The 14,375-nt window shown below is 48.9% G+C and overlaps 5 protein-coding genes across 9 annotated transcripts in view; 1 reads left to right on the top strand and 4 right to left on the bottom strand.

Moving 5' to 3' along the window:
* The window catches only part of H257_08629 (hypothetical protein), a gene marked incomplete at both ends in the record, with an annotated part of 5,106 nt that extends 3,429 nt beyond the window's left edge, over positions 1–1,677 (bottom strand). The window contains one exon of the mRNA XM_009834593.1: positions 22–1,677. Within this exon, the coding sequence (XP_009832895.1) occupies positions 22–1,677 (1,656 nt within the window). The remainder of the gene's footprint in view (positions 1–21) is intronic.
* A 254-nt stretch (positions 1,678–1,931) lies between these two features.
* H257_08630 (hypothetical protein) lies at positions 1,932–4,659 on the bottom strand. 4 transcript variants are annotated; one of them, XM_009834594.1, is made up of 9 exons: positions 4,464–4,659; positions 4,305–4,418; positions 4,117–4,250; positions 3,934–4,025; positions 3,713–3,883; positions 3,099–3,376; positions 2,543–2,772; positions 2,371–2,474; positions 1,932–2,268 (listed from the first exon to the last, which is right to left on the bottom strand). In XM_009834594.1, the coding sequence occupies exons 1-9, from the start codon at positions 4,638–4,640 to the stop codon at positions 2,063–2,065; spliced, it is 1,506 nt and encodes a 501-aa protein (XP_009832896.1). In that variant the 5' UTR covers positions 4,641–4,659; the 3' UTR covers positions 1,932–2,062. The 4 variants fall into 4 exon arrangements, with proteins under 4 accessions (XP_009832896.1, XP_009832898.1, XP_009832899.1 ...); XM_009834596.1 differs by having other exon boundaries at positions 1,932–2,474; XM_009834597.1 differs by having other exon boundaries at positions 2,371–2,772.
* A 1,552-nt stretch (positions 4,660–6,211) lies between these two features.
* On the bottom strand, positions 6,212–7,949 carry H257_08631 (hypothetical protein; the record flags this gene model as incomplete). Its single annotated transcript, XM_009834598.1, has 2 exons — positions 6,212–6,669; positions 6,797–7,949. The coding sequence occupies 2 exons, from the start codon at positions 7,947–7,949 to the stop codon at positions 6,212–6,214; spliced, it is 1,611 nt and encodes a 536-aa protein (XP_009832900.1).
* A 2,949-nt stretch (positions 7,950–10,898) lies between these two features.
* On the top strand, positions 10,899–12,481 carry H257_08632. Of its 2 annotated transcripts, XM_009834599.1 has the most exons (6): positions 10,899–11,056; positions 11,131–11,232; positions 11,276–11,374; positions 11,423–11,587; positions 11,653–11,856; positions 11,925–12,481. In XM_009834599.1, exons 1-6 carry the CDS (start codon positions 10,952–10,954, stop codon positions 12,303–12,305), a joined length of 1,056 nt encoding a protein of 351 aa, XP_009832901.1. In that variant the 5' UTR covers positions 10,899–10,951; the 3' UTR covers positions 12,306–12,481. The 2 variants fall into 2 exon arrangements, with proteins under 2 accessions (XP_009832901.1, XP_009832902.1); XM_009834600.1 differs by having other exon boundaries at positions 11,131–11,374.
* H257_08633 (hypothetical protein) lies at positions 11,878–14,304 on the bottom strand. Its single transcript, XM_009834601.1, has 7 exons — positions 14,082–14,304; positions 13,862–14,016; positions 13,658–13,806; positions 13,463–13,526; positions 13,314–13,394; positions 12,860–13,259; positions 11,878–12,412 (listed from the first exon to the last, which is right to left on the bottom strand). The coding sequence occupies exons 1-7, from the start codon at positions 14,272–14,274 to the stop codon at positions 12,318–12,320; spliced, it is 1,137 nt and encodes a 378-aa protein (XP_009832903.1). The 5' UTR covers positions 14,275–14,304; the 3' UTR covers positions 11,878–12,317.
* Positions 14,305–14,375: the final 71 nt, after the last annotated feature.

The following is a 14,375-nucleotide window of genomic DNA, read 5'->3' on the forward strand; positions in this document are numbered from 1 at the left end:
GGGCGGGATTGGGTCTATCACTTGAACCGACGCCATCACGCTCACGTCCAGCCGCACACCTTTGCCCACATCTACCGTCACGACCAAGTACACGTTGTACGAGCCAGCCTTGCGAAGCACCAACGACGTCGGAATGAACGATGTCGGGCCAGTGATGTTGATATCGATCAACGAAGGGTGCGAAGAGAACGGACCGCACGACGCGTTGCGGCGACACACGGCCAGAGTTGCTTGAGATACCACAAACCCGTCCGGCAACGTGGCCACCGTGACCACACTGGGGAGGACGGGGGACGCGCTGGCTAGCGCTTGGACCCCCACCGACGAGTTGGTCACGACCTGTGAAGGGATGGCTACCTTGACGGTCAGGGGGCACGAGTCGTCGACAGAGTACCCGCCGAGGGCGGACGCGGCGCTGACGTTGCGGGCAGACGCAGATGCAAACACTTTCCAGCAATATGTTTTGTTGGCTATTTGGGTAAGGGGGGCAATCTCGGGCGGTGGTTTGACTTGCTTTTCGTCCACTTTGATAGTCACGTACGTGGCAACGTGGAGGAGCGACCCGTCCGCCTTGGCCACCACCCCATGGACAAACCCGACGTACAGTCCCTTGGTCAAGGTCAGTCCGGGCGCGGTAAAGTCGGCGCGGCCGCCGTCGAATGCGCCCGTTAGGTCTGGACTCGACAGCGCGAACGGGTTGGGGCTGAACATGTGGCACAAGGCTGCGTCGTCGATGCTGCAAAAGTGCAAAGTCGTATGCAAGATCGGCGCCACTTTCGCTGCGTCCTCGGATAACCCTAGCGCGTACACGCTTTTGCCCCCGTTTTGCACGTAGTTGGGCACGACTTTAATCGTCCAAGCGACCCCGAACGTGACGAGGTTGGCGGCTACGCGGGGGCTGGACACGGAGATCGACACTGGGCATGCCGAATCGAATGACTGGTCATCGTAGGTCAACCCATCGAACTTGGTCGTGTTGGTCACCCGCCAGCAGTACGTAGTCTTGGCGTCGAAGGCACTACAGAACAACACCAGTTTAAGGGGCAATTTTTCATGGAGGGGATGCATATCGATGTACATGGAAGGAAACGAGATGGCCTTTATGTCCTTGATTTCCACGGCGTCTCGGATCGCAATGTATTCGTTGGTCGAGTTGGTTGTGTTGTCTGTGACACGGAACCACCCGAGCGCTTTGTACGAGCCTTTTGCCGTCACCGAGATGGCGCGCCTGGGCTCGAGCAACGTCTCGACGCCGTAGTCTGAAAAGTTCTTGCGCTCTAATATGCTGCCGTTGACAAATGAGATCGTGTCCACGCGGCCAATCTTGAAAATGTCGAAGTCAGACGGAACCAGCCCGACAAACCCCGTTTCGATCTCGGCGAGCTGGGATGTTGGGTCCGCCGGCACTTCGTAGACTGGGTATGGCACGAACGGCACGGTGCGGTTCACTTGGAAGTAAAACTTGACCTCTTTGCCAGGCCCGGTCGCGGACGCCACCAAGAGCACGTCCAACTCGCACTTGCTGTCAGTGAGAAAGCTGGACGACGCGCCTGTGCCCATGTTTGGAGTCTTCTTGCAGTAGATGTTGTTCTTGCTGCCGATTTGGCCGGTCGTGCCTACGACGCATAAGGCCACGCACAGCCACGCGACGACGACGCGGCGTCGGCAGAGCAGCATCCCCGCACACAAGGCCAATCAACAATACAACGACATCAGCGATGCAGTGCCGCCGAAGTTCGTAGTAACGTTAGTATGCAATGCACTGGGAAATACATCCATGCAAGGAGTCAACGAACAGGGATTGGTAGACACCGTTGGGATAAACAGGTTTGACCCGTGTCACACACAATTTGCTACGATCTTCTCTTCGAATTACCCTGATTCCACACGAACGTTTTGACAAAGATACAGCCAGCCAGCCTTTCTGATCATGGAAATTGAAGGCGAGTGCTCCTGCGTGACTTTGCACTTGCCCATAAGTACTTACAGCTATCCTCCAAGAAAATGGTGCAGTTTGGTTGCCGTTATATCGATGAAAACATGCACTTGTTAGGATGGTGCTCTACGTGGACGTGCGGACGGCGGCGTCATCGGCCATTTGCTTCCAATTCACGCGGCAAATGAACCACAAGTAGACGCAGAAACCCCCAAAGAGCCCGAGCGCGAGCCCAACCCACAACCCTTCAACACCAAACCCATATTGAAACGCCAACAAGGCGCCAATGGGAATCCCAAACAAGTAGTACGCCGCCGCATTGACCCACGCCCCTACACAATAATTGTACGTGGCACACGGCCAAGGAACGTTAGAACGACGTTTGAACGAGTACAAACACCAACTAACTAATCGAGAATCAGCCCACTACGCACCAATGGCCTGTTTGCCCATGCCCTTGAGCAAGCTCTGCGCGGCACAACTCATGCAGTCGATCAGTTCAAACACGACAAACATGGCGAGGGCGTGTTGCGTGGCCCTACACGAAAGTCCCCGTATGAGCGAGTCGTCCATGTATCCCCTATTACTGTAAAGTCCTGTACATACTCGATGGAGGCGGGGTCGCTGATGAAAATCAACGGCAGGTACTCGTGCGTGACCAAGAACACCAGCGACACGAACGCACCCGCGACAAGCGCGACTCCAAGAGCGACTCTTGAAATCAATTCCGCCCGATGGGGTTCATTCGCCCCGAGGGCGTTCCCGAGGCGCACCGTTGTGGCGATGCTCAAGCCCAAGAATAAACTGTACGCTTGGGCCGACAAACTCATGAGGACCTGCGTCAGAACATGGCACGATTAGTAGATGATATCATCACCAGAACCAATCGTTTGAACCATCGCAACAACCGATATCAACATTCAAGCCTCAGCGAGTAAAATCAAGCACGAACCACTGTAGCCAATCAAATATGTGCGATGACGTTACAGTATCGGCAGTTTTGAATATACACAACAAACTACCATCAGAATCAAGCAGTACTCATTCTCTGTCAAGCAACATTCAAGCCTCAGCGAGTAAAATCAAGCACGAACCACTGTAGCCAATCAAATATGTGCCATGACGTTACAGTATTGCTATATAGAGAATATGATGTTCGCACCGATTGCACGCTGATGGCGAGCACAGGGTCCTCCATCCACCCCGCCATAACCGCACACACTTCGAACGCCCACCACTCCATCAACATCATGAGCATGCCGGGGATGCCGAGGGTGAAGAACTCGGGGACGTGCGCCAGCGCCGCCTTCCACTGCGACGACACGCTGTGGTCGGCCGGCCACCACACCTTGTACACGGGGTTCCACGTCAAGTAGATCAGGGCAAAGACAGGCAGCAGCGTGTTACTGATCGTGCGCGCATACGCGGCGCCCAGGAAGCCTAGAAATATTCTTGTGATTATTCTAAACTGGAGCAACATGGCGAATGAATCGACGACACAACCAAATAAAGTACACAAGAATCATCATCGGCAGAAGGGTTTAGCCAATCAGGTTGCAGGAAATCATCATCAACGTCGAATTAGTGTGTGTGACTTGAATTAGTGTGATACCCATCACCACTTTACATACAAATTTCAGTACAAAGAATCGATTGACGATAGATTTGGCGATTCAGCACAAAAGTCATCCAAATTTTGAGTAAAAGAAAGACAATATCATCATGAGGCGTTCAACTTGAAAAGTTCAAACGGAGAGAGAGTGTATGTGTGCTTACTAAGCTCGGTGTAGTAGCACATGTAGTAGCCCAATAGACCGTACACGACGTTGCTGACAATGGCAATGTACGCCATGGGGTGGACAATGTTTTGGGCTTGGAGCACCTTTTTCAGCAATTCGTACAGGAAAAACCCGGGTAGACACCACACTGACACGCGGGAATACGTGCCTACGTACGAATTGCAGTTTATGGCCAAGAAACCAAGGACAAGAGCGTACCCGCCAGCGCCGCCACGACTGGGTCTTGATGCAGCGCCAAGAGAAAGTATTCGGCATGGTAGTTCAAGATCAGGGACGGAAGGAACATGGACCTTGTGAACAAAGTACATGTATTCAATCAACAACCAACCAAAGTATGATATAGAGACGTTATGCAAGATGCGATTACATATAGTTAGTTACCCCAACACAATCAACCCGCTTTGAAAGTACATGCCGAGGTTGTACAACTTGCCCGCGCCCACGGTTTGCGAACACAGAGTGTCCATGGCCGTCGAGAGGCCACACCCAATCGATAGCCCCGAGATGTTGAGAAACTGCAAAGTCACGACGGTTCAGACTAAGTACTCGACCAAGAGGGGGGTACGTACCATCGTCGACAAGGTCGCGGCATCGACGTACTCCTTGCGCAAGGGCGAGTCAATGTGGCCGACAATAGCCACAGAGAACGCGCCAGGCAAAAACTCCAGGGCCAGCGTGGCTATCTACTTGAATGGTTATAGGCCACCACAGGACGATGGGGTAGGTACGATGGGAAACGCAAGCTGGAGGAGCGCGACCGTCTCTTGGCGCAAGTCGGGGTGCGCGTCGGCATTCAAGTGCACTTTTTCCAAGTCCGCTTGCTGGTGCTTCGTCACGGACGACGGCGTGAGAACCACCAGCAGCGCCGACACGTCGACGGAATTCGACCGAGATCGGCTGGTCATGGAGCTTTTACTTAGTGAAAAGTCCACCGTCACACCCAAACCGTAACCACTTTTCCCAACCAATCAGAAACGCCTGTCGCATGGCTGCCCTTTCGTCGATTCGGCGAAGTCGATCTGACAACCTTGATGCATTCATTGTGTGCATCATCACGAGAACTTCCCTCGCGCATTCCAGTGGCGCAGAAGGTTCTTTGCTCCCCTGGACAAATGATGATCTTGGTGGGATGAAGCATGTTGCATGAGTGATGGATCCCCCGCAATCACTGTAAACGTTACGTTAGAATGTAACCAGTTGTTGGCCTATAGCACTAGGGGGCTTTTCTTTGCCCATTGGTATTGTGCAAGTGGTTTCAATGACATGCTCGTCGTCAAGGTGTAGCAGGTCACTCGCCAGAACTACCGACGACCGAGAGGGCGACTTGATGTCACATCATACCGGTATACTGTACAATACTGTTGACGAGCGTATCACGTTGACTGTGAGTTCCAATTTAAGAGACATGGGACAATTTAAGGGATATCAGCCAATCGCCTGCCTTGAAATTTGTGTAGAGCTTACCCACGGAGCTTACCTGTTGAAATCAATGAACTCCTTGATCCCATGTGTTTTATAAAGATCAATTACTTTACTTGTACCTGACAGAATATTATACCCTAACGACAAAAATACTACGTAGTATGTATATGCAAGGATGAATAATACGATCAGCTTAAAATACATCCCCTTAAATTGTCCCCTACTACTGTACGTTTGGGGAAGTCGAATGGATTCCCTGTCAATTCTTGTCCGATTTACACGAAATTGTGGGATATGGCCTGTCTGGAGAGGAAAAGTCCTGATACCAATTTTGACAGAACATAGAGAATATTTGGCTTTGTTATAAGGGATCGAAAACCTCCTTTTTTCTATCTGTTCATGATTACGTTTACGGTAATTTTATTCACGTGTGCACCACTTTTATTTAAATTACCTACTAGACCCTAGTAGTCAAGGTGGTTCATACCTCTAATACTCAATAACTGATTTAATATACGTTTACAAAAGTTATTATAATTCACAGAAAGTCAAGTATACAGATACTTTTAACCCCAAGCAAAATTATAATATAAAAGGGGTATCAATTGACAGGACAATACAAATAGCAAGTGCATTTGACACCCTGTCAATACATAAACGACTTGAAATCGTCAAATCCTTTCAAGATCTCACTTTTCAATTTTCACATGAATGCATCAGTGGAATCCGTCGGTGCGAATTGGCATACAATATGGTTTTCAGGTTTTATGGAGCTTTTGTCAAATGGCCCACTGCAGTAGTCATGGGACCGCCTCGGCCTCGCCCACGGATTTTCTGCTTTGGATACCGGCGAATGTCTTCTCGACCTTTGGTATTCCGTCGTCCCTGAACTCATGGTGCTGATTGAGCCCTGATGCATTCATGTGCAAATTTAGAAGTCTATATGAAAAATATGTTATCTGGTGCCACCTGACTAACGATTGCTCTAGCTACCAGCAAGTTGGTTTGTTCAAGCGCATCATCATGCACCCAGCGCAATGCAAGGCCTAGTGATTTAGTACGTGTGCCACCCCAACCACCATTCCGCACCGTGTTTCGTAACCCGCTTCGGCTTCCAAGTCCCTGCACAACTGTACCACTGGCGTTGATCACAGCCAGCAAATGGTTTGAAAAACACTTGGTTACATCTTGAATGATGCGTTTGCTTGTAGGACAACCCTGGTAAGGCCATGACCATTGCCGATTCTTGGATTATATGCTCGACAAGGTCCATGATGCAGATGCTCCCTTGCATGAGATTGGAGCGTTGAATGTGAGACTTCCATTCACTTCCATACAACGATAGGTATGGGTTGACGGCTAGCTTGTGATCGATGGACACGTCCATGTACGCCCCTGGTTGCGCCTCAAGCGTCTGCATGTGCAGCTGACGCAATGCACACAAGGTAATGCCCAAACCAAGTTTGCTTGCAGCACGCATGTCTTCGTCACACATGTTTTTCAGGTCGTTGACTACGTGGATGCCAAGCGAAGCCAATTTCTCCGATGTTTTTACTCCAACACCAGTCAACGAGGTAACTGGGTCATTGCAAAATATTCCTACGTCATTATCAATAAACGAGCAAGTTATATTTCTTACCATCGGCCTTGGTGCGCTTGCCTTGAAACCATGGCAAACCCTTGCCTTCCAAGGCCTTCACCCGCCTGATTTCTTGTTGTTGTAGTTGTTCGAACTCGTCGATGGTTCGAATCCATTTTCCAGAGTAAAGGAAAGGGTTGCATCGAAGGCCGACGACCCCGCCGTTGCCGTCATCAACAATGGCACACCCGAAACAAAACTTTGCTTTGTTCATGTACTTCATGTTCAGGAAGGACTTGGTTGCGGCCAACTCGCCATTCGGATGGACCTTGCCGTTGACATCGCGGCGAAATCGAACTTGACGCTTCAATCCATTCACCCCGTAGCCACCGATCTTGACTTCTTTGTGCGTTTCGTCCCATGAAACAATTTGACTCGGTTCCAAAGCAGTGACACAAGTTGCGTCCAGATATGGCGGGCAGTCAACAACGCTATCTGCATCCCACGACCATATCCCAAAGCGAGTTGCCAATTGCTGTGCCCAACCAAGGCGAGCTTTCGCCCAAGCTGACGATGCGTCTACATTCCCTTGCTTGAGAGCACCAATCGAGGTCACAACTGGATTCATACGGAGGTATGCAGTGTACACGGCAGACGTTCCGACATGCATTGGATTGAGCGACAAGCGTAGCTGGTTGACCATGTGGGTTGTCTCGCGCAGCCCCCATCCCCATTCCATGCAATCTGCAATCAAATCGCTTTCGATGGAGCCAAGTTCGATCAGCTTATTGACGCCATCAGTTTGCTTGGGCTCTGCAGCATACGCGACACCAGCCACAGCACACTCAGCAACGTCCTGCAGTACTGACAGGACAGATCCGTACGACCCGCTCAGCACACTGAACGTCTTCATGATGCTCCAAATTGCACCTCTGTACGTGGTCCATTCATCGCTTGGAGGTGCATTCAAGGTCTCGATGAAGTAAACAGCCCATGCTTGCCGCTTGGTCTGTGTGTCGAAGATGTACTCCGGGCTTGCAGTGTGTTGCTGTGACGCCTTGTTTGGGCTTGTCTTTGCTAATTTGCATAGTCGTGGTGTTGGCGCTCTGATAACCTCCAAAGGCTTGGCGGTGCTCTTCGACTTGCATGTTGGTTGCCACGCATACTTCTTGGTTTTGTTCAACCCACATCCTCGTCGTTTTCGCGGCGACATGACAAATTTGAATGATTTCAAAATTTAGTAGGTGTTTAGTAGTGCGGTGAGTTTAAAAATTAATTTTCAACTCACTCACTAACGTTCACTAACGTTATTGAGAATCTAGTAACCCAAGCCGTGTTCTAGTAACTTGCCGCCATCTGTCGTATATTTTTTATTCGAACTTGTATATTATTTCAAAGGCAGTAGTCGACCTGGATATGGATGCTTTTCAATGCGCCTTAGCCCATAACTATTGCAGTTCAACGCCAATTCCAAAGCCACACCCCTCACCCTACGCACGCTATCATTCCCCGTAGGGTGATCTATTTTGTTTTGTAATTGCAGCTCTACAAAAATAGTTATGGGAAAAGGCCCGCCAATGCTTTGATCTTGCCCAAACGTACAGTACTGTACCGGTACTTCTGAGGTGTTTTGTTTGGAAAATGGGACATTCGGACATGATATATACTGTGAAAATCGATGTTTCAGTGCTTCCTGAAAAGTCCTCTTGAATTATCAGTTTTCAGAAGTCGAAACCCTTTCCTCAGTGCCGAGCTGGTTCCCGACAGCGACTCCAAAATATGTCTCGTAGGGTACCAGTCATCACCAAAGACACGTTATCGGCACTGTTGTAAGCCAATAGAAATGCCCGAATACCTCTTATTGGTCAAAATGTAGTTCTTCAAGAATTAGTGCCCCTTATAAATTAGAGGTTGAACCAGTCAATTTTGTGTTGATCATACCGAAGTCGTTACTGTAACAGTTAATACCCATCTAAACACATATTCCTTTGATAGCTAATATGATGACAGCATGCGAACTACAGTGTGGAGGATTCACACTACATTACACAAGTCTAAAACGTTGGCCGATGACTGGTGCCCAACCACGGAAAACGCTACTTTTGAAAATCCAAACTGCACGTGTTTACTATTTAAATTGATATCCTTTGAACCTCAATTCATGAGCTGAATCTTGCGGTTATTTTGATAACGTTATTTGTATCACTTCAATATGTGTTGTAGTCAACGAGAAATCGACGAAGAAAGTAAGCAAAGAGCGATGCTGATGACTGGTGCCCCACGTTAACTGTAAATTGGAACTCTACGTTACAAGTATTTATATACCTAAGTGATCATGCTTGACAGGGAGATGCAGGAACTGGCAAAAACTCATAACACGAAGTTATGAAAGGCCAAAATCGAGGCATTTCTGGTTGGCGAAAGCAAAATCTGGAGTTTCTTTCCAACTTGTTGGATGAGAGGGACATTGGCTGCTGTACTGACACGATTTCTACCGCTCACTTGATTGCACTTGCAGTGGCAAGTGCAGTCAGGAATGCGCGCCGTTTCAAATTGACATTGTAATTTTGTACACGGACGATATGTATACTGTACATGCTGCGCTCGCACATGTGCGCATGTGCGGAAAGTCCAAGCGCAGGTAGATGATTTCGGGAGCGACGCATGGAGGTGAGCTGAAACTATGAGATCATGTACTCCACATGTGTAGGAAGGTAGTGCATGCAAGCATTCTTACCTACATGGAGTACAGAAGACGAAAACGACGACGGTGGACGACGAATTTGTAGTTTTTCGCAGCACATGCGCATGAGATGCCGCTATCTGTAGTTAGCTCCCATGGTGCAGATTGTGATGTGCTGCACATGAGGTGTAATGTCTACAGTTGGTATGCGTCCCTCTTCCTCATTCCTAGTCTTGCAAGTTTCGACAAATAGCTTTCGTTGATCCTACTGTATTTAAACTTGTACACACTATACTATACAAAGATTAGTATATATGTGGTTTTGCCCAATGCGGAAAGGTCAACCGTTTGGATTGGCAGAAATTCGACAGGACGTGATTTGATTGGCTTAGGCGGTTCTTTAATCCATTCTCGTAAGACATTCGATTCTGCTGAGGCTCCAGTTTCGAATCGATTTGACAATATGAGGAATAGAGAGTTCGTGGCCCGTTGTGCAGTATGCATTGAGAAATCGCTGAGCTGCATCGCGCCTTTCCCACATGTACGCATGCACAATCTGCAGGATGTATACTCTAGTATACTCTAGATCGTTTTGCAAAACGTCAAAATTCTGCGACTGACAGTGGTTGAGAGCATTCACGACCCTTTTTGTGCTTGTATTTGAGGTCCTAAGAAAAATATATGAAATTCAGTAGGCATACGCAGTTTTCCTCCGTGAATTCGATTCTGTCATAAAGATACCTTGATTCACTTTATTTTTTGAGTAATGTTCGAAATACCTTTCAAATGTCGCATGAAAAACTCGCATAACATTATAGATTGTAATCTTGAGTTGTAACGGTTACACAATTATTTAAAATGGTCAAATCCAATACAGAACTTGGGTGTAAAAGAATGCTTCATTAAAATGAAAACTGTAAGAACATATTAATATTTTTAATAAAATAGAACGGGTCGTGGATGGACTGAGAATAAAAATACACATACATCATACAAATATCATCATAAACATGTTCAAGCGAATAACAATATGCAACTGTTGCGCATATGTACACGCCGTTTGTTTCCGTGGAAGAGGCAGATTCAGTTCCTGGTTGACTCGCACGTGACAAAGTTACTTGTGTCCACTCGACAATGGTAAGTCATACACCATGATTTGACAGAATCAAGGACCCTTACTGTTAATTCTTCAAAGTGATGTGTTTGTATCCTGTTCCCGCATCTCCCAGATCGCATGTATTATCTTTATCATCATGATCTACTCTTTCTAGTGAGAGAACGAACTGTCATGTGCAGTCCCAGTACTACTGTAGTTAGTTCTTGGTACTTCGAATAAGTGAGTTACTACTGAAGTATAATAGTAATGTTAATAAAATACTTGGAAATTGAAATATCTGGGGATATAGTAATTTGCAACTGCCACAGCAATTAGGCATGAAACCAGTTTTAAATGAAGTAATTATATAAATTGAAGTACGTGGCTTGTTCGAGCGGCGTTTTCTGAAACTCATTTGAGACCAAGGGGCAGCGTTATGGGGAACAACATCGCCAAGCTTGCGCAAGACGAGTACTGGGATGAAGTCAAGAACCGCATCCTCATGCGCACCGTGGAAGACGTGAACTCGACTGCTGGCGTGGTACGTTATGCTTGAGTTTCCATTTCGTTGCTCGACTTGTCAGCAGAAGAAGACACGTGACGGCGATCGTGTAGCTCGAGTGGACGGCGCTGTGCTTTGCGAGCTGGAAAGGACAATTGGAGATTACGTCGCTTCTGCTGCACTATCGAGGCATTGAGATCAACAAAGCCAACAGCGTATGTCCATTCCCAGTGCAACATGTTCATGTTTAAGACGTAGGATGGGAATACGCCGCTCCACGAAGCCGCCAAGCACAGCCACGTCGACATTGTGGTCCTTCTTATGAATGCAGGCGCCAACCCCCATGTGATCAACCACGTACGTCAGTCACGTCGCCATCATATGTTTCACATTTCGACTCTGTAGGACGGCTTGAAACCGCTGGACCTCGCGTCCGACAACGACATCACCTACTTCCTCGGCATGTGCATGTTGCCCGTGGCGGTGTGTGCAGAGCGATGCGAGTGGCGCGAAGTTAAGCGGCGCCTCCGCGCTCGACAGATCAGCGACATCAACGCTTCCTTTGGCGAGGTCGTGTCCATTCCATTGTCGTCGGTCCCACAACCAATCCATCGTCACTCCCGAGCTCCGTGTAGAATGGATGGTCGCTCTTGACGTTTGCCACATTGCACCACCAAGTGGACATTGCGACCTTGCTTGTCCGGTACAAGCACATTGACGTGAACTTTGCCAACCGGGCGGACGGCACCACCGCACTGCACGAAGCCGCGGCGCAATCCCACGTGGAACTAGTCAAGCTTCTTCTGTCTGCCGGTGCAGATACGTCCCAGCGCAACGCGGTATCCTTCCAATATATCATTCGGCCGTACTAGTATCATTGTTTGACAACGCATTCTGACATGTCCAGGCTGGCCAAGTGGCGTATGACGTGGCCACGTCTCCTGACGTACAGAATTTGCTCATTGAAAGCACCGTAGCTGGCTTCAACACTCCGACTGATGTCCAGACATGTGCACATTGCACTTATGTAAATCCCGCGACCCACGTCGCATGCCAGATCTGTGGCCTTGACCTGAACCCCGAGGCCAAGAAGACTAGCAACGTGGACGAACTGCTGGAGCGTATCCATGCGCTGGAAGAAGCCAACCTGTGCGCAATCTGCCAGGAGTATGTCAAGGACACTGTGTTTGGGTGTGGCCACGAGACGTGCGCGACGTGCGCCGCCAAGCTGACCGAGTGCCCGCACTGTCGCATACTCATCGTGACTCGCATTCGACGTTACATTTAAAAAATCAAAGGGTTAAGCATCGCGCAGCAACGAGGCAAAGTCGATGCACGCTTCGTAGTGTTTGGCACAAGAGAGTACTTTGTTGACGTCGGTGGCGTTGAATTTGGCTAGCCACTCGTATGTGAATATAAAAGTGACACAGTGTCACAGATATAGATAGAGAGATAGAATGTCAAGTCGATTCGAAATTTTGGATTGTTTGGGAGCTCAATCGAATATGAGCAGAATAACCAAATCGGCAGACAATCGATATACGACCAATCCAAACCCAGAACACTAATCAAGTAGCCAATCAAATCCACTCTTCGACCAATGCAACATCGAATTAGTGTGTGACTTCAATTAGTGTGACACAGGTCGATCCTTCCAAACCCAGAACACTAATCAAGTAGCCAATCAATAAATCCACTCTTCGACCAATGCAACATCGAATTAGTGTGTGACTTCAATTAGTGTGAGACTGGACGATCCTTCCATCCAAAAGACATCGATCGATATAGATATTGGCATAGAATCCGCCAAATTTGGACAAAAATAATACTGTATGTGTGTACCGGTAAAATTGCCCATCATGTCCATAGCTTCAAACGTCGTGTGCGGCGCGTACAGCACAGGCAAGTTGGCGCGAGAAATGATGTCCATCGTGTAGTCTTGGGGCTCGTCCTTGGGGGGCACGCCGGTGAGGATAAGCCCGCCCCCAAACTCTTGACCTGTCTTGAGCTCAAAGTTCTGGCTATGTGAGAGGAAGCCGAGGATGATATCGTTGCGACTCGCGTGCGCCACGAACAGCGTGTCATTGAAGTGGTTGGATGAGAGCTCGACGAGGAACCGTCTCAGCCCAGATGTGACGAGGTTTACGGCGTTGTACTGCTTCATGCGACGCGAGTGGCCGCTCAGCAGCGTCGTCTGGAACAAATCTTCGAAGTCCATCATCGAGTGCTGCGCAAGTCGGGGCTGCATTAAGGAAACATGAGATAAAGGGGGAGGGATGCATGCGATATAGGTTACCAGGTCTGGCACGACGCCCAACAGCGGGATATCCCACTGCTTGAGGGCTTTGGGAAAGTAGTCCCACATCATGTCGATTTTCTAAGCCACAAACATAAGGCGATGAACGAGGTATAGAATGGATGGATAGATGGACGGTTTTCGTGTACGTTGGGTCGAACTTTGTTGAGGATAACTCCACGGATGCGGACGCCATACTGCTGGCACATGGCCCTACGTAAGAACGACGGTGGTGGTTTGGGATTAGCTTTGCATGGGTACTAGGTTCTAGCATCAACTGCACTTTCAATGGCCTAGTTTGGCTTTTTGGCTTGACTGATGATCGTTGATGGATAGATACCGACCGATTCAACGACAAGTCGTCGAATGCCGAGCCGATGCCACCATTCGCGATGAGCACCATGTCCACGCCCAACTCTGCCGCCACGCGCGCATTGTTGACGTTCACGATGGACCCGACGCCGGTGTGCCCCGTGCCTTCCACGACGGTAAACTGCACATGATTGAAGTTGGTGAGACGGGTATTATGTGGATGCGACAGAGAGTACTTCATTCTGCGACGCGATCCGGTCGAAGCTCGTGCGGATTTTCGACAGCTGCGACTCGAGAGAGATTTTGCCATCGAGGTAGTCCCGCGTGTACCCTGGTGGAATCACGACAGGGCTCATGTCTGCATAATCGCATCGATCTAGCCCAAAGATCTCTACCCACCAATCAATATGTCATAGCACGCATGAGATCCATATACGCTGTGACAGCTAGCAGTACCTTTGGCGACACGAACGTCCTTGTCCACGCGAACGTTGTTTTCGACGAGCACCGACTGCTGTCCCACAGGTTTTAGGAAGCCAATGTGGTCGAACCGGTTTGTGAGACCCTGCAGAAGCCCCAGACACGTGCTGGTCTTGCCGACATGCTGTCTGGTCGCTGCCACGTATACGGCCTTCTTGGATGCCGCCATGGCCAAGTTGAGTTGACGCTTTGAGCAGATCTTTAATGCGGTAATACATCAATTTCATTGGCAGGATGGATGAGTGTTTTGGCCAATTACATTGTGCTATT

The sequence above is a fragment of the Aphanomyces astaci genome, assembly GCF_000520075.1.
Source record: "Aphanomyces astaci strain APO3 unplaced genomic scaffold supercont1.19, whole genome shotgun sequence".
In the NCBI taxonomy this organism is placed as follows: Eukaryota; Oomycota; class Saprolegniomycetes; order Saprolegniales; family Verrucalvaceae; genus Aphanomyces; species Aphanomyces astaci.